Source organism: Melanostigma gelatinosum, assembly GCF_949748355.1.
Source record: "Melanostigma gelatinosum genome assembly, chromosome: 9".
Taxonomy (NCBI): domain Eukaryota; kingdom Metazoa; phylum Chordata; class Actinopteri; order Perciformes; family Zoarcidae; genus Melanostigma; species Melanostigma gelatinosum.
In genome coordinates this window covers 8,132,300-8,160,190 of record NC_136642.1, presented here as the reverse complement: position 1 = coordinate 8,160,190, position 27,891 = coordinate 8,132,300, and the positions used below count along the sequence as shown (strand labels likewise).

General features: G+C 47.0%; 1 protein-coding gene across 1 annotated transcript; it reads right to left on the bottom strand.

Moving 5' to 3' along the window:
* On the bottom strand, positions 1–27,843 carry LOC306782577 (forkhead box protein O6-like; the record flags this gene model as incomplete). The annotated part of the gene is made up of 2 exons (XM_079276009.1): positions 1–3,559; positions 27,355–27,843. 2 exons carry the CDS (start codon positions 27,841–27,843, stop codon positions 1,841–1,843), a joined length of 2,208 nt encoding a protein of 735 aa, XP_079132135.1. The 3' UTR covers positions 1–1,840.
* Between the last annotated feature and the right edge of the window lie 48 nt (positions 27,844–27,891).

Sequence of the window (27,891 nt, the reverse complement as noted above, 5' to 3'; positions counted from 1 at the left end):
CTTGGTGCAGACCAAGCGCAAGGAGTCTCCTTAAGGGAACTGGAGAATAGGGGTCTTTTTTTTCCTCCCTCAAGGCCAGTGAGAAGCTTCAGAATCCCACACTCACAAACACAGAGACAATTGAGGGGTGGGAGGGGTGCACGGTATTGGAACATAGGAAGGTCATACTGCACTACCAACATCATTTCACTCCTTACACTATGGATATTTCAGCGCTGTCCTCGTTGGTCCTTAGAATTTCAACAATACAACAACAACTACAAGACAACAGAATAAACACACAAAAAGTGGATGTGGATGGTTGTGGGGCATTACAACCCTGTTTGACATAGACTCATGCCACTCGGATTAGCTGATTGTTTTCTCCTCAATTGCCTTCCATTGCGCCTATTTGAGTATTTGAAGCTCCAGGTATAAGGACTGAAAACATGGGAACAGGGGAATACAAAATACAGACATTGGGGATGATTTACAAGACGAATACACTACCTGTTTTCAGACACACACACCCAAAGAGTACGGAAACTGAGGCTGATGACTGATCCCACTGCCACAACAGACTTTTGTTCTCTCCTTGTCTCCATTTTTTCCTTTTTGTACCGGCAAGCGGACAGTGACATTGGCCCTTCTCAGAGCAGGACAGCAGGCAGAGTGACTTGGCGTTAATCACAGTTTTGTCTCGCTTTCTTGAAACATTAAGTTGGAGAGGCGAGCGGCCGCCCGGACGGCCGGGGTGTGAGATGGGAGGACAACGTATTAGATTCTCAATAATGACGCATCGCTGTCGCATCACTTTGGAGATTAAAAGCAAGATGCTGAATTTCAATCAAGCCACGTTAATGGCTCGGTGTGAGGAATGGTCACTTTGTCGCCACTGGCAGGCAGAGAGAGCGGAAGAGAGAGAGAGGGAACTGGCACGAGGAGCGCAGGTGAGATAAGGTGATACAACATTTTAATCCACCAAATTGCATGCTAGCCAGTAATGATAAAAATAAATTTAACGGTGTCGTGACAATATTCTCCAACCGAAGGCAAAAGGGCACTGACAAAACATTACATCCAAGAGAAAAGTCAAAGCCCCAAGGACTAAATGCATGTAGCTGTAAAAACCAGGACTGCCGGAGTGAGATAATTAACTGGATCTGATGAGCATGTGAATGTCGTTATCATTAAAATCATGACCAGATCTCTATTTAAATATACTGTATGCTGTGAAACCCATGTCAAATTTAAGGGTTAAAATCAATAATATTGTATTATTCTATTTTAAAATTTGTGAGTTATGAAGAATAGGCCATGTCTAAGGCCTCACGGTTCTAATCACAAAAAAAACACTATCCCTCTCAGCATATGAGAAAAAGAGTCTGATTTAAATTCAATGCCAAGATGTGAGACTTTATCAACGGAGCCTGTGATTTCCTCATTTGGTGCCGTCAAATTCTGTAGCCACCTTACAAAACATGCCAAGCTCTGCCTGAGCTGCTCTGTGAACCCGTTGCACTGCGAGATGTGACCCACTTGCAATAAAGTGCATTGAGAGTTCAGTTCTCATGGTAGATGAGAAGCGATGATGGGCAAGCACAGCTGAGAGATTGTCATCACAGTATAGCTGATATGAAGAAAAACCTAATGTGACGTGAACTACATCTCTCGGAGGGGAGGGGGGGGGGGGGTATCAAAAGAGGAAAGGGTGACAGAAGAATTGTCAAGACAACAAAGGGGGATGGGAGTGTTGGTCTTAAAGTATCTGTGTCAAGTCAGGAATGTCACAGTTGAGCACAGTGCTTCATGGGTAGGGTAGTTATTTTAGTTCAGAGGGTATGATGTGTGGTCCCAGACTTCAGCCAGGCACCCAGCTCTGGTTGCTATGAGCTTGCTGTGGACCAGTCAGACTGCTCATTCCCATCCCCATGCCCATGGTCACACCCATGCCCATACCCATGCCGATGCCCACCCCCTGGGCTAGGGAGCAGTCAAAGTTAAAGTCCATCTCCTCCCCAGAGTCCATAATGTCATGGAGGAGGATGGACTCCACATCGCAGTCCAAGCTACCGTGGAACATGTCAATGTCCAGGTCAGCTGGTAGTCGCTCATGGGGGTGAGGTTGGTGATAGCCATGGTAGTTGCTACCAATGCTCCCATTCCCCATCCCCTGGCCATGGTGGTATGGTCCGTTTGTCATGCCTTGGTGTTGTGGATCGGGGTAGTGGTTGTGACGGGGGTGTGGAGCGGCGGCCACATGGCAAGAGTCCTGGGGCATGCCGAGCATACCTGCTGGGTTTGGGGGCAGGGTGGTGGAGGCGGGGAGGTGGGCATGTGATGGGGGGCTGTACAGGTAGGGAGCTTTGTGGTTGTAGGTCTGCAGCTGATTGCCGTTGCCACGTGGGATGAGGGCCACAGCCCGGGGCGGTGTGTGGTTATGGCTCTGGCTGAGGGTGTGACCGTTGTGAGCGAGGCTGTGAGGTGAGTTGTGGTTGTGGTTGGTGACATTGTTGTGATTATAACTACTTGTATGGCTGTGAGTTCTGTTATGGCTGTGAGCTGAGCTGTGACTATGAGGTCCATTGTGGCTGTGGCCATTAAGGTGGCCAGGGTGGTGGCTGTGATGGTTGGAGCCTGCTCCGTTACTAGCTTGCCCCATCATAGGATGGCTTTCCCTCTCCTGTCCCAGCATCATGTCCTTGGAACAGTATTGCTGCCTAACTGGACCGCCTGTAAGCAGACTCTGCAGGGCATTGGTGCTGGAGTACGCCCGCATGGTTCCAGAGAAACTTGCTGGCTTGTTCTCCTGAATGGTCTGCATGGGTGAGTGGTGGCGCAGCATCCCCATGCCTGTTGCACCATAGATGCCTGCACCATAGGGACTCTGCCCCTTCACTCCAGAGCTGTAGTGGTAGACAGGGGTTTGAAGCTTATGTCTGCTAACTGCTGGATGCTGCTGGTGTTGCTGCTGCGGTGGGTGATGGTGATAACTATCCTCTATCAGCTGCTCATCCAGGCTGATAGCACCAGTCAGGTTAGCCAGCTGAGGCAGCTGCTCAAGGGGAGGACAGAGATTCCCTGCCCCCCTGGATGGAGAGTGGGCACTGGTCGGTGAGGGGTAGAGGTGGGGGGAGGTGGAACAGGACAGGCCACCTTCCTCTGGTTCCTCTGGCTCTCCCTCTGCGAGGATAGGGGACAGACGACCACTAAGTGTGGAGGCTGATGAACTAGCCCTGGAATGGAGGTCTGTCCAAGCATCAAACTCTCCTTCTGTCACAGATGCCCCTCCAGCTCCTGGGAGGCCTTTCTGTGGTGGGCTGCTTTGGTCGGGGGAACCCTGGAGCCCAACCACAACAGACCCTGCTCCTATCCCAGGACGGCCAACCCTCTTGCCTCTGACGCGGCCTTTGCTTTTTAGGTATTTGGTGCTGTTGTCCATGGAGACTGCTCGCCGGCGGGGGGACTTGCCCATCTTCCCTCCATCTGGGTTCAGCATCCACCAAGAACTCTTCCCTGTTCCCTCATTCTGCACCCTGATAAAGCGTGTGTGGAGGGATAGGTTGTGTCGGATGGAGTTCTGCCGAGAGATCAGAGAGACACACGGTGAGTAAGAGATCAAATTAAATTGTAATTCATCACTTCTAATTTGTATGCAAACTGCTTTTCTAATTGTTCCAAAAGAAAATGAGAATATTACATCAAATGTAAAAATCAACAATACAGACAAACCTACCCATAAATCATTCAGTCAATACATGGTCAGCCATAAAGAAAATGTGCCAAATTATAACGTTGCTTCCACGTCTATTATTAGATATATAAAACACACAGAAGTAGAGGCACAACAGCAATCAGTGTCAACCAAATTCAAAAAAATTGAGAGCACATTCAAAAACCCAAACATGTTCGAAGGACAGCTACAGCTGGCACAGAGCACAACACTGTCAGCCTCGACCAACCTGAAATGACCTGAGACTCGGTGTCAAGACACTTTCCTTATGTACGTCAATCCTCCCACCTTCATTTCCATCAATCCATCTGTCATCCTCTACTTCTGCTTTCAGCCGGGCTGATGTAAGCTGCGGTGGTTGGGCATACTGTATGTTTGAAGTCGGTGCCAGTCTGGCTTAGCGCCAGCCCTGTCTCTTTCGCTCTCGTAGCTTGAATGGGAGGATGTATTGGAAGATTGTGCCGGGAGCAAGGGAGGCTAATGGATATATCCCACCCTCCGACATCTACCTTCACTGCCTATCGCCCTCTCCCTCCCTTGTTCTGTCTTTATCACGCTCCCTCTCTCTCTTGTCACGGAGTGCTACATATTTAGTATTTTTCTTATTTCACACACACTTCTTTGCACACAACAGTCAATTTCCACTTCTCCTTTCAATCTCTGTGCCTTCAATTATACAGTGTCACCAATTACTTTCCCATTATCTTCTACACGGGCATGTACAGTCACTGACTCAGTAATTCATAGGATATAGGTTTTTTTTATTCTCATTTTACTATCATTTATCTCATGGGTTTGTGAATGCTGAAGGTTCCTGGTGTGCAACATAGTCTGTCGTTGCTGTTCTGCTCTTTGTTGTGCGTGAGGCATTTTGATGTTCACGCAGGAGAATATCAAATCAAAAGCACCTCCTGTGGTTGAGGAATATACTGGGACAATAGATTGTTTCAGATCGAGGGGTACTCACACTTCCACCATCTCCATTATGTTGTGGATTATTTGTATTCACACTGAATTGCACTGCAGGGAAACAAATAAATCGAATTGCGGCGGAGAACACATAAATGGGAGACGACCAGAATTCAGGTGATCTGTGAATGCCTCTTTGGGTTATCTCGCTGTGACACCTCTGGCATTGGGTAACCACGGCAACCGGGTAAACGTGCAACGGCAGAACTATATCATATTGTGGTTAGAGTCTAGAGAGTGAGGGAGGGAGAGTGGGGGATGGGGGAAAGGATGCAAGAGGAGGCGGTTGTTTGATGCTGCTGCTCCAACACTAAACAGTCTTTCATCTCAGCAGTGCAGGTCCACAGGGGATGCCCGTTCCCTGCTTCTGACGGCTTCTCTACGTGCCACGCCAACTCCCCGTCTCACCCTGGCTGGATCATCCACCTATCATACCACTCCAACTCATCCACATCAAGTCCCGCGTATGCCTGAATTAAAACATATGTAAGCTTTCATGGCATTCCACCACGGCTGGTTGCAAATGGGGAATCTTTCAGAGAGCTGAACCACTTCATGAGGCAACTCTGTGTGACCTGTCAAATCGCAATTTATCCCCGTATGAGGGAAGAGCAGCCCCATTGAACTTGGAGGGATTTGTCATCATCCCAAACCCTCTTTATCTGATGAATCCACCTGCTAGAGAGATTTGAGAGATTTCGGACGGTGGCCAGTAATGGCATCATCATCATCATCACTAGCTGCTGGCTTCCTGTCGCGTAGTTTTCCACCACATGTTTTTCTCCGTCATCCTGTTTGTGTGTTTTAGAATCTAAGAATAGCTCAGGTTGCAGGTGGTTCCACTGTGGGTGTGGTGCTGTCCGCCTGCTGTTCCCTGAGTCTGAGTCAGGGGCAATTTGGCCAGCCTATGGCCCTCACGCCCCCGAAACAAGCAGTCACTGCTAATCCCCCTCCATCCCCGAGTAATCCCAGACAATCCTGGGCTAATCCCAAGTTGATTCAGGGGCACTCCCAGCTGGGTGTCTCACACAGAGCCATGCCAGGTCACCACGAACACAGCAGGCAGCACGGATATGTGATGATCCAATAGTAATACAGTATAAGGGAAGTTTGAGATGTGGGAAATAGGGACACTCTAAACCCCTTATAGGATGTAGTGTTAAACTATTCCTGATGTTTGTGCATTTTACTAGATTTTTAAGGCAGTGCAGCGATGTTGACCGCATTTTTGATGCCGCCATTGATTCAACTACCTTTACTCTGTGCTCTGTCCTTGAGGGTTGGCTTTGCCACATTTCCACCCCTACGGGTTGTATAGAATAAAATTGAAAACTTTATTATATATTAAATATTCATAAAATGGAAATTCTCTTTCAGCCCCCCGGCTTGCTGGGGCAGATGGATGAAGCCCACAGAAACATACAATGACAGTGAGGAACACACACATCACACGCCTGGGTCCGGGAAGCTGCTTCCTATTCAAATCATACCCCTTTAATACAATGGGCCTAGTGGAGAGGGCTCTAAATAATGAATGAACCCGTGGCTGGGCTTATGCAGAGAGATGCACTGCCTGGTCCCATAATACTGAAAAGAACAGACAGCCATAAGTAGTGGCGTGACCTCTTTGTTTTGTTATCAGGGACATCCATCCTCATCCTCAGCCTACAAACACAACTCAATCAGGCTGAAAGGGGTTAATTTGGACATGAAGTAAAAGAGGATAAGGGTAAGAGTTTATGGACCAATCAAAGCAAATTAAGGTGAACAAGGTTATACTGGATGCAGGAAAACAATCAGCTTGGGTTCTACTCTCATTCAGGCCTAAACATCCTAATAGCTGATTTAGATATTTCGACAATAGATAGCAAGCCGCAGAACAGACCTCTTTGTCCTCAGATTAAAAGCTTTGGTTCTTTTTGAGCAAATCTGACATGTTAACACCTATTTCCACAACACACAGGTGGATATGCAGTTCGAGGTTTTTTTTTTAACTGGCTCAAGGAAGGACATATAGAAATTGTCTTGTGTGCATCTGGTCAGACAGATTATTGCTAAATATTTGTTGATGAGCAGAAACTGGTTCCTTGAATTCATCCATCATGATTCTCTTGAAGAACCATTCATTTGGCTCTCGGAAAACTGAAAATACCGATCAATTGTTCTCCTGTTCTCTCTCCTTCAATGCAAACTGGCTTTGATTCAGGGACTGGAGAGGCCCATTTAGTGTTGGGAATCAATCAAGTTGAATGGCTATCAGTGCTGAGGCTTCGCACACATCGAGGTCTGACTAACTATTCAATCCACCTGCATTATGAGGCCCATATCAGTGCTCAATATGCCATATACCCACTGTTCACACAACAATGTCTAACTGCCACAGGCTTGTCAGTTAAGTGACTGTGCCCACTTGTACAAATTGGCTTGGCGCCCAATGCAGCCCTCTGTTGTCAGTCAGGCGTTAGCATTGAGTATCTGAGTATGGGGGCAGGGGATGCTATGTTGGGCCCAATGGTTCATCTGGGACAACCCAAATGACTGGCATGGGGGCAGCTGTGCCAGGGGGTACAGCAGGAGTTGGAGGGGCCTGGGGGTAGAGGGTGGGAATACAGAGGTCCCTCAAGGGGCCCCTCCGCGTCACACAAAGGGATGCCCACTCGCCCCATCCCCCTCCATCGGAGCCCACTCAGGGGTTTTCCCGCTTACACACCAACACACATGCACACACACAGAGGGGCGAGGAAACGGGTCAAACGGTTTATAGGACCCATCTTGTGGTGAATGTGCACTCATTCAAACAGAACTGAGTGACGAACTAAGGACTGTGAGTGGGGTCTGGGAACCAGCAAAAAGAAACCACTCACCCGATTCAAACAACCTTAAGGGTGAAGCAGCGTGGTGCGCTTGCCCAGCTAAGAACACAGCAGCTGTTCTTATAGTGGCACCGAGCAAAGCCGTTTGCCACACTCGACTGGTATTACCAAACCATTTCATGCAGAATGGAGCCATTATGTATTGTCAAAGGGTATCCCTCTATGGTGCACATTCATTTGATAAGCCTAAATCAAGGGGGAGTTACAGAAGCACTAACTGTGTTTATTGTGATGCTGTTTTTGCTTGTGCAGAAGGCAGGAGGGATCAGGGGGAGGGGAGGTTTCAACACAAGCAGTTTTGTTCAGCACAGGAATGAGTTTTGTCAGCTAAGCCTGTCTCCAGGCTATTGGTGGAAATTAGCACCGGCTAAATATTCGCTTTCCATGATTGATGTCACGGCTCGCGTTGTCCCTTTGAAGGGAAATAAAGAATTTAGAGCCATGTGGATTAATAGGGACAGGGTTGGGGGAATTTTATGTGTCTGAGGGGGACTTGAAGAGGGACTGAAGGGTCTAATGGCTGCACAGATATGGCACAATGCAGCTGAGATGATATGGTGTATCAGGGAGTGAGAGAAGACAAGTGAGACTATGACAGTGAGTACAAGAAAGAAAATTGGAAATAGTTTGTATGTGCGTATGTCTGTAAGAGAGAGAGAGCGTGTGCGAGAGAGAAAGAGAGAGGTGGAGCTATTTGCCTGAGAAGCCCAGAGTTAGATGATTAAAATCCCTTTAGGAGGATTCTTTAAGAGAGACAGATGGGCAGACAGGCCTGTTTTTGGAATGCAATCAAACTGAAAAGATTAAACAGGAGTCTCTTTTATTAGGAGGTGAGAAACAGTTACTTCTCTGCCACATGCCATCATCGCCTCCACAGCAGTGGTCACGACTGCATTGGCATGCGAGGCACATTGCAGCCCTTGTTGGGGGAGAAATAAACCTGGGATTAGGAAATGCATATCTCACTGTATCCCTGAGGATTGGCAGCATTTTTAATTTCATGAATAAATACGATTTACAGGAAAGAGTCGAAAACTTTCTTCTAGAATTATTCTGTGTAACTCAAGGATTTTTCTCCAGTAGCTGTCCTATTAAATACAGAATTTTCACTTAATCCTCACACCAAATCTAAACAGGTACAATTCAAATGTGCATTCCCTCGGTTGCCACTGTACTTGAAAAGACTGCGTTTGCACAGTAGAGTGATTCAAGCACTGTGAAAGGTGCTCGGTATTCGACCCTATTATTCCACAACACTGCAGGAGTGCCATTTATAAAAAGGCTTAAAATGGAAAGCAAGTGTGTGGTAGTGTCTGGTAGCCTCAGATCAGGAAGTGGCTGTGGAGAGGGGTGTAATGGAGTTGGTCGGGGATTCCTGCCTGACTGTGCACTAATTGCATCCAATCGCCGTGCCCAGCCTGGCGCCAAGGGAAGGGTTGGCATCGGGGTGGCAGGGTGTGGGATAGAGAAGGGCTGCCGCAGCTTTGCTGGGTAAAAATAGACGCGGACAGATTAGTAGAGCATCTGAGACCCGGACAGGGGATCGGAAAATCCGCTTGCCTGATACCAGGGACAGCTGAGTGTTTCCGGTGGGCGCAAAGAGGACACAATCTGGGCAGCATGTCTGACGCCCACGCACAAAACGTGGGGAGCCTCAGAGTGGGTGTGAAGGAGCACATGAAGGAGCATGTGCCACAGGGTAGCATGGGTGTGGTTTTTCCACTGGGACCTGCAAGGTAGGCAGACCTTGCACCCTCCCACTGAGGATTCACACAACAGGTGTTTGGGCTGGGCCACCTGTGGGGCCGTCCGCCTGCTCGCACTTCACACCTCGACTAGGGAGCAAACTAACATTTTCCACTGGGCTTGCCATGCTTTTGTTAAAGATCAACACGTTTCTGGGGAGGCTTTTACAGCTCTTTTTACAAGATCTGCATGATATGCGTGCGTGCAAGCGTGCACAAGTCAATCTGCATTTATGTAAGCGCCTGTGTGTCTATATTTGCGTATCAGTCTGTTTAATAGCCAACAGGCACAGTGTGGATTTGATTATACTGAAACCTCCCTTTGCTATATATAAAAAAAACTGTTTGCCAATGACGGCATCGATGCAGACCCAGGCTTTTTTCACAATCGGCCTCGACATAATCTCATTCATAACAATGAGAATCTCATTTCCCACATTCTAAAGGTCAGTGCACACCTCTGATCGCACTTTAATAAACATCATTCTCAGCGTTTAATTTAATTTCAGCAGAGCAGGAAACTCATAGGCAGCCATGCAAAATTCATTGGATCGTCCCTTTAATTGCTTCACTTTCACAGTACAGAGAAGAATGACCGCAATCACGGTGAAGGAAAAGAAATTATGCACAAATACACAGAAACAAAGGCACACATCTGCAGCACACACACACACACACACACACACACACACACACACACACAGAGAAGAGTCAGTCAAGTACCAGTTTTTGTTCAATTTTAATAAAATAAGCTTCACAATTTCTGTTGAACCAGCACCAACATCTCTTTTTCAACATCTCTTTTTCTTACATCTCTTTTTCAACATCTCTTTTTCTTACATCTCTTTGTCATCACACATTTTAACTCTCACCTAAATTGGCAAACTGTACCAAACAACAACACATACATGCTCAGACACACGACACATGCACACAGGCAGTCACTCCGTCGCACACGTACATTGCACACACACATGCCAACATGACACAAAGCATGGCACACCGGGCACACTCATTACCGCAATGCCAAGCTACCAGTTGCTAAGGAGACCTGTGGGAGAGGGAGGGTTCCTTGTTGTTGCCATAGCAGCCGGCTTGCTCCCTGCCAACTCTCTCCCTCGGGGGAGAAACAAGGCAAGAGGTGGGGGGTGAAGTGGGTAGAGGTAGGGGGCAGCGGTTTAATAGGGCTATGAGGTGCAGGGGAACTTCATTCGCCGTCAGTGTGCGCCGCACCAACCACTGCTTCCCATGAATGCCAACCCACATGCAACACTTCAGCCTGCAGACTCCCACTTATTCACACACCTTCACGGAGAAGATGGAAATGGCCATGCTCGGAATGAAAAGCAGGGAGTTGGAGGATGGGGGGTGGAGTGCATCTGTAGGGGGAGGGGTAAAAAGGGCAGAGGTGGGTGAAGAACAAAAAGGACGTTGGGGGAACAAAGGGCAGGGTCTTGAATGTGGGGGCCCGCTTGAAAGAGTGGTACACTCTTTGGTAGTTAAAAGCTGTATGAAAGCAGTCTGTAACTGTGCCTCCTCCTAACCAACCTTGACCTTCACTTACTCCCACTATTCTTCAAACCATAGAATAGACCCGTTCAGCCAAACATACATACAGAGCATTGTTCATATGCTTTTTATGTATACAATGCAACTGCAGGACAAAGCACACAACTGCAACCATTCCTCCATATAGCGTGCGTACGGTTATTTAAGAACACACTGCAAGTTGTTTCACCAGTTGTGATCACAATTTTCTCTCATGCCATGTTAATTGTTTTTTCACAAAATTTGCATTTTCTGATTGTTTTCTAAATGTTTGCGGTACACACTTAAATTTAGCGCCATTGTCGGTATAAAATGAATAAGAATGAGAGAGCCGGAGAACGGGGGTTATATTCCGGGATTTTTAAAAAAAATTTAAAGAATATCTTTTAAATCGGAAATGTACGATAAAAAACCCAGATAGTGTCTGAGGTTGGAGTGGCAAATTTACAAGAAACTCACAAATTTGCCAAGATTATTACCCCCTACCCTCCCTTTTTCCTTGTTTTTTTTAACTGCAATGGCCCTAATACGGCATTGTAAAAATTACAATGCACGAATACAAAATATATCCGGTACACCGCCTAGTATCAGCTGGGTAACGCGCCGCTCAGCCACCTCAGACTCTCTGTGATCTTTTACTTTGTGTTTCCGTGTAGCCAAACACACACCACGATGTTGTCACAATGTGAATCTTTCCGTTTCGTAGTGACTTGATTGTGAATGATGGCTATAAACGCTCGCTGTTAACGGAGCCGTCGAGAACGCTAATGTAAAATTGACAACTTATCAAGCTTCTGCAAACACAGCACAGGCGCCTCCTCTTCGCCTACAAATGTCCCTGTGATTAGAAGTTATATTAATGTGATTAAATCCTCAATGTGTGTGACTGGTTTTACAATTGAATTGTTTTCTATCATCTTAATGTGGCAGCCCAGAAATACCATTAGCCTTGGTTAATAGGTGGCATTTATCAGTATTCCTCACAGTTTTCAGAAACAACATCATGCATGGGAATGAATAAGAATATATCAATACAATTAAGCTCTGTCCATATTCCAGAACCAGCATTTAAAACTTTTCTTTTAAATGCTGCTTTCAAAAAAAAAAAAAGACTGTGGTGCTCAAAAATGCTGCCTTAGTTTAGATTCATATGGAGAGAAAAAGACGCATTTCAAAATGAATTCACGTTTGTGTGGACGTGGCCTCTGAAGCAGGTTGCTTGTGAAATCAAGGAGAAGAGAGCTCAACTCCTGTCGGGTCAAAGTGAGTTCTGTATTCAGGAGCAGAGCTTCAAGTATTGACTGCCTGATAACCCATGATGCTCCTGGTTGCCTTAAATTCAGTGTACAATATGAACGAGGGAGAGTATCGATTCCGTCTGAATAGACTCCGATATACGGTAAAGAACACCACCCACCCCGACCCAAGCTTGAACAACTTAATGTGAGCTCATAAGGAGAGAACGGGAAGGAGAGTTAGAGAAAGACACCCCTGTCCAACTGAGAGGAAAGAGGAGATGAGGGGGACAAGAGAAGAAGGATTTTCCCCTCCTACCTCCCACCCTCCTTCCTTCCCCTCCTCCTCTCTCCGTTTCCTGAAACAAAAAGAGCCCAATTAAGTCAGTTTGAGTTAGGGTCTCGTGTGTGTGTGTGTGTGTGTGTGTGTGTGTGTGAGAGAGCAAAAATGTGTATCCAAATCATGAGTGTGTGTGCAATAACTGGAAATAGGGGGGCAACGTACTGTAAGTTGCAGAGACTGTCTGGGGGGGAGGAAGGTTTGTTGGGGTTTGTGGGGGAGAAAAGGGATGGGTGAAGCACTCTCTCTCTCTCTCTACCTCTCTGTCTCTCGCTCTCTCTCTCGCCTAAGAGGGCCAAACTTGCTCTCAGCTCCTCGACGGGAGATGCTGAAATATTAATCGCCACGCTCCAGCCGCAGAGTCGTGAACACAATCGCTTCAAACTCCCACCCTAATGAGTGTGTTCATGAATGGCTAATGTGCACAGATGGGGGGCTGATGACTGGATAGATCGCAACGGGGAGGTGAGGGAGAGGAGGAATGGGGGGGGGGGGAGATTTCGGCGTGGGTGTGGTGGTGAGGGGGTGCAGAGGCGTGCCCTGACCTTTTAAGAGCCTCCTGAAAACTTAATTAAGACTGGCCCGGCATAACTGTTCCTTTCATTTACGCCCTCTCCCACGCACACACACTGGCTCATGCTCGCATGCCTGCGCACACACACACACACACACACACACACAAAAAAAATCTCTATGATCCCTCATTCTCATCCTCTCTCCTCCTTGTGCATGCCGATTGTTTACCCCACCTTTTCCCTTTGCACACACCCCGCTGAGCTGATGCACACTAGATTTCTCGGTATAAGACTTGAAAATGACTCACCCTGGCTTTTTATGAATATGTCTATGTCTTGGTCATGTTAACGCACACACACAGATCCTGGGGATAAACAAAAGACACAAGTTTACATTAAAACTGCAGAGGTAGGTATGTCGCTCCTCGCCCCCTACGTGGATACATCTCAGAAAGAGGATGGAAGAAATCCACAGGGCTCGGAAGAGCAAGGTGAAGAGCTCTTTTACCTGAAATGCCTTTTACCTCCACAGAGAAGTTAGAGTTACATGTCGCTGATGGGTTGAACTGAATCTTAACCAGCTTGCATTGCGGGGCGTATAAAGGCCAAAGTGCCCTCTCCATTGGAGCTTGTTCTCCGGGAATGTTAATGCTTCACATGCATCTTTTATAGTTGAATCTGACCTGCTCGTTCACCCCTGCGATACATTTTGGCTCAGCGTCCCCATCATCGACTACTCTCCTCATCGTCATTTCAAGTCCTGACGTCAAGACACAATTTGATAACATGTGGAGAGCAACAGAAATGCGGGTGAGCGCGTCTTCCCAGGACATTGCATTACCATAGAGGCCACCTACGGATTAGAGAGCATCCAGCGTGCAGACGCATATACAGACACACACACACACACACACACACCGACATGCATACACTCACAGCATCTAACTAGAGGAGTGAGATGCTGTGACCTGAATCCTAACCTCTCCTCGGCAGTCAGGATCGGAGGATCGGCTCGGATCGGTTGGATGGTTTTACTTGTTGGCTATCAAAAACATTGTTGATCAGAAAGGTGTGCTTCTAGCCACTACTGTAGTCAGGCATCACAGCAGTATTTCAGTTTTAAAAGTTAACCATGTCAATCTTTTGATTGTAGGAGTAGAGTCCAACTAAATAACAATTTCTTACCGACAAATGCCACCTCAATAGAATGCTCTCATGCATTGGGGCCTCAGCCGCACAGACTGTGACTGAAAAAGTCGCAGCACCACAAGCTGCTTTCCCTCTCCTTCTCCCCAGTTTCCTGCCTTGACTGCCAACACACTCTAGGCATGATGGAGGGAAACCAGTGGAGGTTCTGAGAGGGGAATTAACCTTTTAAAAAGGACTGCATTGGCAATGCTCACCGTGCTTTAAGAGGTTGAGTTCAAGATTTCACTCTGGTGTCAACAGGATACTTCAATGCATTTATCACCCTGTGTCTAATTCCATCACATAAATTGCAAAATTATGTAGATTACATTTGCAGTATGTCGAGTGACTAATCTGCAACTTTGATGCCGTATCCGCAGAAACAACATGAACAATATCTACGTAGCAGAGTATTTCTATGCAAACCATTGTGCATCTATAGTAACTTCAAAATCGATTACCTTTTGTGTATTGTCTTCTCATTTTTATTTTTAAATGTTCGCTTTTCCAAATTCATTCGTCATCAAGCCCACAGGCCAAAAGACAGACTGGAGGGATCATTATTGAACTCGCTGTACCCTGTGATTACCTCGATGGCCCACCTCTATCAATCACAAACAAATTCCTGTAGACAGATGCAGCTGGATGGAAGCATATTTACAGTAAGTATGTGACCGTGAGCAGGGTGATGCTCATATACCCACACGCACACACACACATACATCTGTCAGCAGCTTTGCAAAAGCTGATACATGTATGCGAAAAAGTGCTACACCTTTGTATGTCTGTGTGTGTGTGTGTGTGTGTCACAGCACTCCTGTAAGGGGGGGGGGTGCACCGTTTCCGCCTGAGTGCGACTGTCAGCGGGCATCACTCAGCCTGGCAGTGTGGCAGGACGCGAGGATCATTAGTGGACGCGGAGGGAGCGAGAGAGGGAGCAGAATGGAGGAGAGCAAAGGAGAACAGGGGAGAGAGGGGCAGTGACTGTGTGAGTCGGGCATCACGGCTTAATATCCGTCTTGAGAGCATTACACACACAGCAGTGCACTTTTCTCTCAGTCACGCAATCGCCCCACCGCAAAGACCCCATCGTGGCCCCCTCTGTCATTTTCTCCCCTCTGTCAACCATCCATCTTACCCCCTTTCACCCTGCATCTCTGATTGACCCTCTCTGTCCCTCCCCATATCTCTCAAGCCGGGCCCTCACTTAAGCACGGTGCGTTGCAGCTTTTCATTTCCCCAGCTCCAGATTCATCCACCCTACTCCCCTTCTCCGTTCACATCCTTCCATTTCAGCCCATTGCTTCCATTTTCACCCACTCTGCATCGCTCAGACGCTCCTCTCCTTGCAGTAAGCATCATTGCAAGTTGACCTACTCTTAACCGCAGCAAGGTGAAACAACTGTTCTACACATGTGAGACATGGAGCTCTTTTCGCATCTTTTGCCTTCCGTCCACACTCCATCTCAGCACTTCATCCCCTGCATGTTGTTCGTGCCAGCCCTTCAGCTTATTCACATGTACATTTACCCATCAATCCATCCATTTATCTGCGACTTCGTGTCAGTATGCTTCACGTCCACAGTCATTTGTGCACCACTCGGCCATCAGCCTCTCTCTATTGTTCCCCTCACCAACTCCTTCTATTTAGTCAGAGTGATTGATTCCTCTGAGATCCGTCTAGCCCTCAAGGGCTGTGACCTGCGCTGCTTAATACCCGAATCAACATGCCTGACATTTCACAAATGGAACAGCTTTGACAAAGCTAGCTTTGTTAGCACAAGTGCTAATTCTCCCCTAATTTGCTTGCTCAGTAGGGTTCCAGGTTCAAGGATCCATCTGTTGGCTGTACTGTCGGAGCATTTATCACACACCGATTAGGTCCACTGGCACTGGGTAATATATTTGTCCCAGAGAAACATTTAAGAGCTTGCTTTTGGCACCTGCTGAGAGTGTAGTTTAGTGTTATAGCCCTGCTGATGACAACAGTACAGTCTGGCCAGATGCCAGCTCTGCTAAAAGATTTTTGGATGGCGTGAAGTCAGAAATGGAACTAGCGACCCCGCGCAACAGAGGATAGTGGGACAGATACAAGGACGAAACAACTGAAGCCTCCGTCTCGCGGAGACTTTTCTTAAAAGTGGCACATGGGCGCAAGATGACTCTTGCTCTTTGGATGCTTGCATTCGGCTTTTGTCCCCATATCGTCTTCATTTTATGCACTAAACTATTCTTATCTGAATTAGAAATAAGCCATAGATTAAGCAATAATGAAAACAATCCTTTGTTGCAGCCTTATTAAAGTCTGACTCATGCTTTTATCCCCACAAGGGGATTTGGCAATTTCGACCAAATTACTGATCTTCACGGTTAAACAAGATGTAAAGCTCCCAACCACGCCAAGCCCTGTCAATAAACACACATCCGGCCACTAGTTTCCACTCTCCCATCATATCCAGGTAGCATTGTTAACCTTGACAACACATCCTCTGCAACTTGCTCAATGCTCCCGCGCACACGCACACACACACACACACACACACATACACACACACGCGCACGCGCACACACACACGCACGCACCAAGAAGAACATCAAAGTCTAGCCCTGTATCTCTTTCTCTCTCAAATTCCCTTGCATGAATTACAACCTTTTCCTAATCACCATTCCAGATATCACAGCCCTGGAAATGCACAATGACAGCGCCACAAACACACGTGGCCTTGAACCCAGCGGCATCCCCTCTGCCGCCCCTCTTGCGTCTCCTTGGCACTCATCTAGATCTCTCCCCGGCCGGTCTTCAGGCACGGATCACTTGTAAGGATTTGAGAAAAGACTTCGCTAAGCTGATTGCTAAAGAGGAGGGGGCAAATTACCCTTGCACAACTGCGTAAAAACCTTCTTGGGTCATGATTTGCCTTATGTAATAGATTGTGTGTATATGCATATGTATGTGTGTGGGTGTTCCCGAAATACCACTCCTTCCCGCCCCCCGCAGCCCCCACCCCATGCCATTTACCCATTTTGCACGAATTGAGGGATCTCTTTTCGGAAGCTGTTATTGCACCCATTTAATTATTTATTTTGACGGGAAGCAATCTGGTGGCCAGTGAAGGGATCGGGAGTGTGCGTGCGCGTGTGTGTGTGTGTGTGCGTGCGTGTGTTTGAGAAAACGGGCGGGAGAAACATAGCAGGACTAGGTCAGTGTAGCTTTTTGGGTAAATGTGTGTAAGGGCAGAGTTACTGTACGTCTGTGGGGCTTTGCATGTATCAACAGCATGTAAGAAATGTACTGTGTTTGTGTGCATGTGCTTGTGTGTTGCATCTCAGAGTGCATGGCTTTCTGAGTGCAATGGGAGTGCACTAATGGACGCACACTTGAGCTGAAAAGTGCAGAGTGGAGCTGAAGTGCAGCCAAGTCTGGCTTCCAGTCCTGCTTGGATGCCCTATAATCTACTCTCTATTCTATCTCTCCTGTCTTTCCTTCTGCATTTTCCTCACTTGCCTCTCTCATTGTCTTTCCATCTTTGTCTCTCTATCAATTTAATATTTTCATCCCCTCTTCATTGACTAAGCCGGCCGCCCCCGTCTCCCCCCCTCCCTATTAAATCTCTTTATCCAGGTTCAGAGAATGAAGAGACGTGGATCAGCATCGTTGCTGGGTGGCCGCAGACTTTCCTTTTTATCTTTTTTTCTTGGTTCCCTCCTCCCTGCTGTGCAGTGAAGAGCATGAAATAAGGGAAGACGACATGCAACCACCAGTAGTCTTGACCTTTATCAAGCTCTAACGCCTGAGGCCGGGTGAATGAGACATTAAGAAAATGACTGAGCATTATTAACCCCCACTTACTTAAACGCACACACGGTACACTGTCGGCTCTGAACAATGGCTCTGATTCCTGTTTCCTTGGCTGTCACTTTCCTGACACTTAATGATTTGCTAACGACAAACGATCAAACTGGGAACAACACTTATGCGTTCTGCGTCACTTTAGAAAGAAAAGAATGGCACGACCGGTCCGGCCTGCCTGCTCCGATTGTTTAACTGTGAGTGATCCCTTGTCGAGCTTCAGCTTGCCAGCACTCCCGTGAATGCCAAGTCCTGTTGAGAATTGATGCTTCATTATAAACCAACCGCACAAGTTCTTCAAATGATGCATCAGCGGCTGAGAGAAAGCTGGACCTGTGAGGGCCAGATGTTAACCCTGACAGCTGCAGTTCCAGCCAAGCTGTACTTCTAATGAGATATCATTTCCCTGCTCTCTCTTCTTCTTCTTCTTCTGTCTCTTTGGTGCCCGTGTGCACGGTTGCGCGACTGGCGCATGTGCGTGTGTGGCCATCATTCTACTCCAGTCAATCAATGAGCAGAGACAATTCCCCGAGTGACATTTACGGAGAAGAAAGAGAGCCATTTATCACTTTAGTTTTGGGATAATAAAGGAATGACTGAATGAGCCAGTGTGTTTTTGTGTGTGTGTGTGTGTGTGTGTGTGTGTGTGTGTGTGTGTGTGTGTGTGTGTGTGTGTGTGTGTGTGTGTGTGTGTGTGTGTGTGTGTGTGTGTGTGTGTGTGTGGGAGAGAGCAGGCAAAAGGGAGAGAGAGCTAAAGATGAAAAGGGGATTTCAAAAGCACATGAAAGGAGCAGGAGAAATGAACGAGGGAAGAGGGAAATGAGTGATAAAAAGGCTACTTTGTGGGGAGGACAGAGTGTGAAATACAACAAGTGAGGAGAGAAGAGAAGGCCGTGAGTGACTGACAGTGAAAAAGAGAGCACGAGAAAGAAGGGTATGAAGAAGAAAAAAAAAAGCCTGGGGTGCGGAAAGAAAAAAGGCAGAGAGACAGAGGAGGGGATAGAAAAAGGCTCTCGGCACAGAGAGAAAAAACAAAGGAGAAAGACGGGGAAGAGACTGAGATGAAAAAAAAAAGGTCCAAGAGAAAAGGGGGAGAGGAGGCAGAGCGAGGCAGACGTGCTGGGTTCATTCAGGGCTATGAGCAGACTCGGAGTTCAGACCTCACACGGCCCGCATACTAAACACCGGACCCAGTGTCCTGACCCAGATTCAAGCCAGTGACATACAAATCCAATTGGGGGGGGGAAGAATTTCACCCCCCTGTCTGACCATACCTCCCTTCAAAAGCACAAAAACACTCCTCTCTCTCTCCCCCCCCACAACTCCAGCTGGTCTCACAGTCACCTCATAACCCAACAACCTCACCCCAATCCTGTAGGCTCCCCACACATATGCTGGCTCCCATGCAGATTTGCTCACACATGGGTTGTTTTACACAGACAAATGTACACGCCCAAGCAGAACCACACAAGTGATTTTTAGTTTTCTCCCCAAGGTCAGTTTCCTCTTTTCAGCTCAGGTGAGCAAACATTACAGCTCAGCGGGGCGCTGCGCCAGTTCCTGACCAGCCACTACCGGAGGTGACCTCCGAAGCTCCATCTATCAGACGCGGGCGCATGGCCCCACCGCAGCATATCCACCAGCATTAGAATAACAAGCATCTTTCTTGAACATAACTCTTGCTGCTCCTCCTCTCCACTGCCCTCCCTTTTGTTTTTTCTATCCACCTGCTCCGATCGCTCAACGTTAACTACATTTCCCTTTGTGAGCCGGCTCCCTCCATCACTTGCCCGGGACCGCCGAGCTCAGGTAAACTGATGGACGGCCCTCATACGCTCCCCTTTCCCCGTCCCACAATCCTTTGGCTCACGACAGGGGCTTGATGGACAGGCAGAGGAGCGAGAGACCCGGCACGTGGCTGTCAGGGAGGGTCCGGAGATGGAGCGTTGTGAAAGACACCGTTTAGCTCGGTATATATCATCTCTTTCTCAGGGACAGGCATTGGCAATACGCGTGCGAGTAAACACACACATCTACACACGTGCACACGGCCATCAATCCCCTTGCATACAGGAAGAGATATCAGACGACGAGAAAAATTGAATTAGGAAATATGGGCACCATGATTTGTGAGACGTTAGTTTTGAGGCCGGGAGAAAAATACAGCTTGGAGCGCAATCCATCTTACAGCGAGAGCAAAGAGGAAGAGGCATCTGTGTTGTTTATCTAAAGCCCCATCTAGTTACAATGGCTTGATTTGAAATATTCATATACATGTATGACAAGATCAGGCCCATTATGTTGCTCTCTCGGCAGGGATTCAGTGAATGGACTGAATGCAAACCCATCAGTCAGTGTAAATTATGAAGAAAAGACGCATTACATAAGCCTATAAATGGTCATGAAGAGGAGTGTTGTTGCAGCCAGATATCAATCATGGCAACACACGTTCTATAGTGTCATCAGTATGATAATATGCTATAGGCTATTTCAAGGATAAACTGGCCATTATAATATATCACAAACCATACAACCACAGCAAAACACATTAGGCTTTGTGTAGTGTGCATCATAATACGACATTATGTTTCAGATTGATCTGCAAATACACAACCGGTACTTCAGTCGTAATGAACCATAAATCAGAAAAACTACAAGGGCTGCAACTAATGATTCTTTTTTTGTCAATAAAGTTTTTGTTTTTTTATATATGCAATGTTCACAAAATGTCCAAAGAAAAACTGTGAAGGAGCAGCATTCATATATGTTCATATTATAATGACATTAGGAACTTCACATCTGAACGCATTTATCTCTGAAAAATAACTGAAATGATTCATCAATTAACAAAATGGATCCCGCTTCATTTTCTGCTGATCAACTTATAATTAATCCACTTAATGTTTCAGCTCTGCAACCCACCACATCATCCCGCTGAGAGCGTCTGGGTTGGCCAACTAAACCAAACATTCCAGAGTGATGCCCAAACAGTGCCCATGGTCTGCATCTCATCAGAAATATATGAGGCACATCTTCAAGTGTAAAGAAATAGCATGTTGGTACATGACGGCTGTTACCGTGTTCGCTAACATGGAGTGGGCTAGCCTGGGGCCGTCTTGCTGTGATAGCGGTGAGTATTGGAGACGGAGCAGAACAGAGCGGAGCAGAGCAGGGCCTGTAGTTGTAGAGAGAGAGAAAAAAAAGACAGAGAGTCGACCCAGCGTGACTACCGCCTGCCTGAGTGGAGCAGCCTGCCTGCAATTAAGGTGGAATCAGGGAGAAATCTGCACTGCCTTGATAATGAGCCTCGTCTGAATTATTAACGAGAGCTGTTCCCCCGGGACCCGGGCTCCCACTGAGCCCATCAACCCCCCCCAAACACACCCACATGCACACAGACACACACACACACACTCACGCTCTAATGCAGGGAAAAGTGAGGGAAATGCAGTCATATACACTCTCACACACACACACGACAATCACACATTATGCACATTGACACAGATGAGCAACAAGCATGCTGCTCCACACAGAGACCACAATTTTTCAGCACCACGAGGCCTAACACGTTTCATTCACACGCTGAAGTGAATAGCCAAAGCCATTTACAACATTTGCAATACAAAGCCACGGTTCTCTGGGACAAAGTAACTTCACGGGCTGCCATCGGGTTGAAACTGACAGATTCTTCTCTTAGAATAAGCTACAGAACGCTTTACTGAGTAAAGAAGCCAAATATCGAACACAAACCTTTTTTGATGAGGTAATCCCTGTTTATTGCTTTACTGACCGAGCATGGGTAATAGCAATGGGCATTTTCTGAACTGCATTACATTGAGAAACTGAGGTATTACATTTTTAAGAAGTAAGCCAGTGATTAGATGAGTCATTTACTGCCTGTTAGTCATTTTTTTGGTAAGTATTTATGGTCATGAATGAAAAATGCTAAATTCTGAGAAGTCTGGGAGTAATATTACTATTAACTCAGCTGACAAAGATCGGCGAGCCCTCCCTCTAAACTAGCAGAATATAAGAAACACATCGACTGTTATTGGTTGGACTACAAGTCACAGAAGGTGCTGGTGGCAATAGGATCTGGCTGGAATGGGGGAATTGTGGCTGCATGCCGAAAGTCCACTGTGAGTCCAGACATATAGACCCTTCAACCGAAGAAGACCTCTTTCTTGTTCCCTCCCAAATGTCATAACCCTTTCCCTGGATATAAAAAAAAGATGTGTTCTAATCACCCAGCGCTAGTGGAACACTCAAGGCTGGTGCCCCCCCCCCCCCCCTCACCCACCCCATCAAATCTCCATGACATCAAACCTACACAGCCTCAGACAGAAACACACACCACATTCTGTCCCTCCAGCTGTGAATGGTTTTGCCAAAGAAATCCGCGGGCGCTCACCAAACAGAGCCACGCCTTCCATTTGAGCCAATCGCCGCGAGTCTTGACAGGTTTCACAACAAATCAGACGGCAAAACAGCAACAGCAAGCCACAGAAAGTGGCTTACGCTCTCGGTCAGCCCCCTCCTCTGCCAAAAAATGGTTCACCCCACCCAAGAACAGAGTGTTCCTCCATGGGCGGTTCGAGGAGGCACAAGTGTGTTGTGTGTCTCGTGCAAATGTGTGTGTTCGTGTGTGCATGAGCCAGAGGGAATAGTGGTAACCATCACCCTAAATATAGTGCAATGGGAAAATAATGGCGATTTCCCTTTGCTTCACTGTACTGTACTTTTCAGTTAATTTAGTTTGCCTAAACTGAAAACAGTATTTAATATTCGGAGAAATGTCACCAAACGGCGGTAACAGGCCAGAAATGCTTCAATGGCTGAAGTGCAGCTCAGCTGAGAAGAACATCCAAATTAGTTCATCCCTGTCGAATTGCGAACTTGACGGTCTCATCCCCTTGTATTCTGCTCCAAAAGACCCGGTATAGCTGAGAGGAGTCGAGCTGGGGAAAATCCAGCATTGTTATCCTATTATCTCTGAGATAATGTGCGATATGAGATTTCTTTTAGACGAGAGGAGGCACACTGCTTAAGGCAGTCTGGATCACTGGCAGGAGACTGACGCCATAGCTCTCTTGAGAAAGACTCCTCACCTCAATTGGCCCTTGTACCAAAAACCACGCAGGGAGGGAAAAGAAATGTAAAGCATGTCTAATAGATGGATGGAGCGAAAGAGAAAGGCGGGGAGATAAAAGGGGAGATAACATGGGTGTCTGCTGTTTTTCGTATTACTGTCTCCTGATTACTGTCTCCCATATTTGAATGCGTGCCCATGCTTTGGTAATTTGCATGTACATTAATCATTTTCAGTGAGAAATGAACTGCCACACGGCTGCCTGACAGCTGCAGGAAAAAACAAAAAAAATAAAAAGGCAGAGAGAAAAGGCAGCATCCTTCTTGGCGTCAGGTACCCAACTCAACCCGAATATGAACCCAACCCGGCTCCGTCTGCATGGAGCCAAGGGGAGATGTAAGGTGCTCATAACCCTGCACCGTAAATCTGTCCAGCATGCATCATATGCTCTCGTTTTCTGAGTGTGTAAATGTGTGTGCGCGCATGTGTATCTGTCGCACTCTCAAATTACTCTGCTCCCCTGAGCCAAGACGGAGGATAAAATATGAATCAGCTGAAGTCTAGGGTAGTTTCCAGTCTCTCCAGACTCCCCAACCATCAACAGGCGACACAAGCATACATTCCCACACGCACACACACACACACAACAGACATATGCAAGCTAATGCACACACACAGAAAGTTTCAAGTCTCTCCACTTCATGCTAAGCTTCTGGCAAACACACTCTCTGCTGCACATTTGACATTCATATCCCTCATATTTGACAAGTGTTTCTCTACTGCAGCTGCTGGAGCCCGTGCATAGTGACAGGATTACGAGAGCCTGTCTGTCTCTTTACCTATAAATCAATTAGATAAAGTGATATGATCCAGCACGGTTATAAATACTAATGCCTGTGGAGACAGGGGTTGTGTGCCTTTACAGAAGATAAGACGATACATATAGCTCGAGAGACATCTTTCTTTCTCTCCTCATTCCTTTCCTCGCGTGCAATTTGTCTTTCCTCTTCTCTGCCCGACAGTCGCTGTCACATTTCTCTTCTATCTTTCTGGTCCGTCTAATTTCTGTCATTAAAGGAAGCCCCGTGACCTTTTGCCCTGCTGGCCCTGCACAGACCGCTACCGAAATACCTTTTATAAATACTGGTCTAGTCTCTCTGGATTACAGTGTCTGGGTGACTGCCTGGCACTCTAGCTGACCGGCTGCGCAAATGACTGCCCAAGCGTCGCAAAAAGCCCTGCAAACACATGCAGGGGAAACGATGTGTTGTCCATTAAAGCAGGCAGAAACAAATTCCATAGATGCACTGTAGTTGCAATTGCATGCACCCAAAACATAATGTGATGATACTATAGAGGCATGCATCAACCATAAACTTCCACGCTGACATATACAATAAAGCAGCCCCCGACTCCACCCTCAGCACGACAATGGCAGTATCTAACCCCCTTTGGAGTTACTGAACTTCTCGGCGCCTGCAGGGCAATCCGCACACCAAGTTGCCTGTAAACCCCACCATTAGAGGGATTGTGAAGTCAAGTGTGAGACTATACGCAGCATCCTCTGCAGTGACATGCTGTCAGACCAATCAGCGGGCCCAAACACACACGCCGAAAGAAGTAGACAGCCCCTCCCCCCTTCACGAGCCCCCACAAAAGACACACACACACACTATACCAACCCTGATGCTTTGTTCAAATTGACATGTGCTTCTCCCACGCACCAATGCAGTATGCATCCATATGCAGCCGTGGACATATAGATACAGATATAATGAGCCATAAAGACATAAAACACAACCATAGATACAGGGCTTCAGAAATGATCACTAACTTTAAAGCATCTTGCACGTGTCTACGTTGGATCAGCTTAGTTAGTATAACAGAACACTGGGAAATAAAGGCCACCGGGGTTGCCATTATTTGACACTGCAGTAGAGGCGGCGGAAAGTGTAATCAGGTTCACGAGTGCACAATTCTGCATCACGTCCCCTCAGTAAGGAGGCGATTAGGAAGCCATGACCTCAGAATACTGCAGCTTTCCAAGAAGTCGGAAGCCATTTGGTATTTATAGGAGCTTAATGGCACTGTCCAGGTGAACTGGCTGTCTAGCACCCATCATCAGGCCATCAACTAAACCCCCCACCCGCCCGCTTACCTCCTACGCAAACTGACAAGCTATATCACTTCATTTCATTTCCTCAGCAGCTTATCAACAGTTCTTTTGTTTAAACCCCCCCCCCCCCAAAAAAACAGTCTGTTTCGCATCAAATCTTTTCATGCGTGATACTGTTGAATGAGATTAAAATGCAGCTGTCAAGTATAATTGCCGGATATGACTGTAAAAATGACACGTGTGAGAGTGCACCTGTGTTGAGGGAGGAGGTAGCGTGATTTGGGTTCCTGAGTTCATGGACTGAATCTGAACATGTGACCTAATATTAACCGTGTCAAACTTGGTCTTTCGAGCTGCCTTTACATGTAATGCTGCTGTCAATCTCTCATAAAACATGTTGTTTTATGTGTCCACACCAAAGCTTGTTTTATTCTAGAACTACCTTCAGGAAATAATTTGCATGGAAATTTCTATCACACTCCCAACACAAAAAAACTGGGATGCTCATTTGATGAGCCAGGTTCACTTAAAAGTTGAACGCATGTATTGCAAGAGCCAGGGTAGGCAGTTGCATCAGAAATGAGGGTTTTACTGTACATGCACACGAGTGAATATTTCCATATGCTGTAAGTTTGGTTCCTAAGTGTATGTTTACAACGTTCTGTCTCTGACAAAAACCAGGTCAGCCCTGTTACTGACATTAGGGCTGCTTGCTTTAAAAGACTTACCTAATGCCCGGTCATTACCTGGAATGGGCCCCATCTCTCGCCTGTGGCCTGAAACAGCCCCGGACCTCAGACTGCCACTGTACCCCCCCCCCCTAATTTGCAGTTTCAGAAATAGCAGACTAGGACTTTAGCGCTAAAGATAAAGAGGCCCCGTGGTTGCACTCTTGGTGCTCATGAAACAAAGTTCACCTGGAGACACACCTTATCAGAGTTCACTTAAAGGGGACAGGCTTTAGGTATCAGTCTGGTGCTCGTGATTAAGGCTCAACTCTGTAACAGAGTTTGTGTTACGCAACAGCAATACAGCAAGTTTTGACAACGGACTGGAAGGCAAACCTGAATGCATGTTGTTGGACACATGCCAGTACTTTGGTTTTTGATTGTACTTAATGATATGAATGACACGCCTTGATAGTTCTCGGTGGGTAGAAATGCAGGTGAGGCTGCCAATAATTCTTCCTGGAAGTATTTAATGGGATATCTTAGCAATCACCATTAACAGCCTATTCAATAATGGGTTTATGCTGGAAAACATGTTTGGCTATAGCAAATGTGAAGTCCTGTTTAGTGGTCTTGATTTTGTAAAAGAAAAAGAAAAAACTGCAGGATTCCGATGACTGAAAATGCCTTTCGCAAAGAGCCATCACACTGCACAGCCTCTAACTTCTCACACATTGGAAATAAGTATTTTTAGATCCAACTTAAGGTCTCCGCTCAGCACAGGTGCACCATGAGGACAAGCACTGCTGCCCTGCTGATCTCCCTGTCCTCAGATGGCCGTAATGAATAGCAACATGAAGAGGCTGATAACATGGGCAGATAGATGTCCAGGAGGTTTCTCTCGGCTCTCAGCCAGACAGGCAGCAGTGGTGGACTGTGGTCAGTCGCGAACACCTGTCTGAATATTTACATCGTGGACAGCTGACCTGTGATCTCCAACTACAAGTGTCCCTCTGCTGATGCGTTTTTAAACTGATAAGTAGAAAGTGCGTGCCGCTATTTGCATGAAAATACATTGAACAGTTGATTATTTAACAGACTAATTTACTCGCAGCAGAAATAGAAATATATCATGAACCATTGTGGTGCTGCTCCTGGTGAAAGGATTTCATGCTCCACTACGGACCCTGTTGCCCATCATGAGCTGCTTTGGGATGAGCAAAGCCTGTTACACAGACACACGCACACACAATGCAAGTGACTACACTTCAGTGTCTATTACATTCTGCCATCAATGATCGATTAGAATGACTGACGGCTGTAATGAACTAAGATGACGCATGCCACCATTCATGCGTAAACGATACGGAATCCCATAGTGACATGTGTATGGCACGAGGAGTGAAAAAACATGGTATAATGGGTAAGCGAATAGGAATAATACTCGCTGTTATCACTCTGTGATTAACACGTCAAACGCCCAACAGGCGTTTTATCCCTTACCTTCCAGCCAGCAGAGCTGTTACTGTCGCCCTTATCCTTGAAATAGGGCACATAGCGGACCATCCAGTCGTATATCTGTGACAGCGTGAGTCTCTTTTCTGCGGTGCTCTCAATGGCGCGGGTAATGAGATCCGCGTAGGACTGGTTCCCCCACGCGTTCCGCCGCGAGGATTTGGCTTTGCGCAGCGGTCCGGTCACATCGAGCGCCGCGCCAGCCAGGCATGGGTGCGTCGCGCCCGTGGGTGCCGGGGCGCCGGCTGGATGCTTCAGCTCTCCCGGCGTTCCGCCCACGAGCCCCGCTATGCAAGCCGGGACGTCCTCTGGTTCCACCTTGATGTTGGCCAGTGGAAGACCCACGCTGACCTCGTGTACACCGGGGAAATCCTCCGGGCATGGCAGCGGCCAGGTGCACGAGCGAGGCCGGCTCTGCGGCTCGAAATCCGAATCAACCTGATGAGCGTCCAATTCGTCGTCCTCCATCATCAACATTTACCCTTCCGTCGAAAAGGGAATTAATCAAACGAAGAGCAAGGGAGG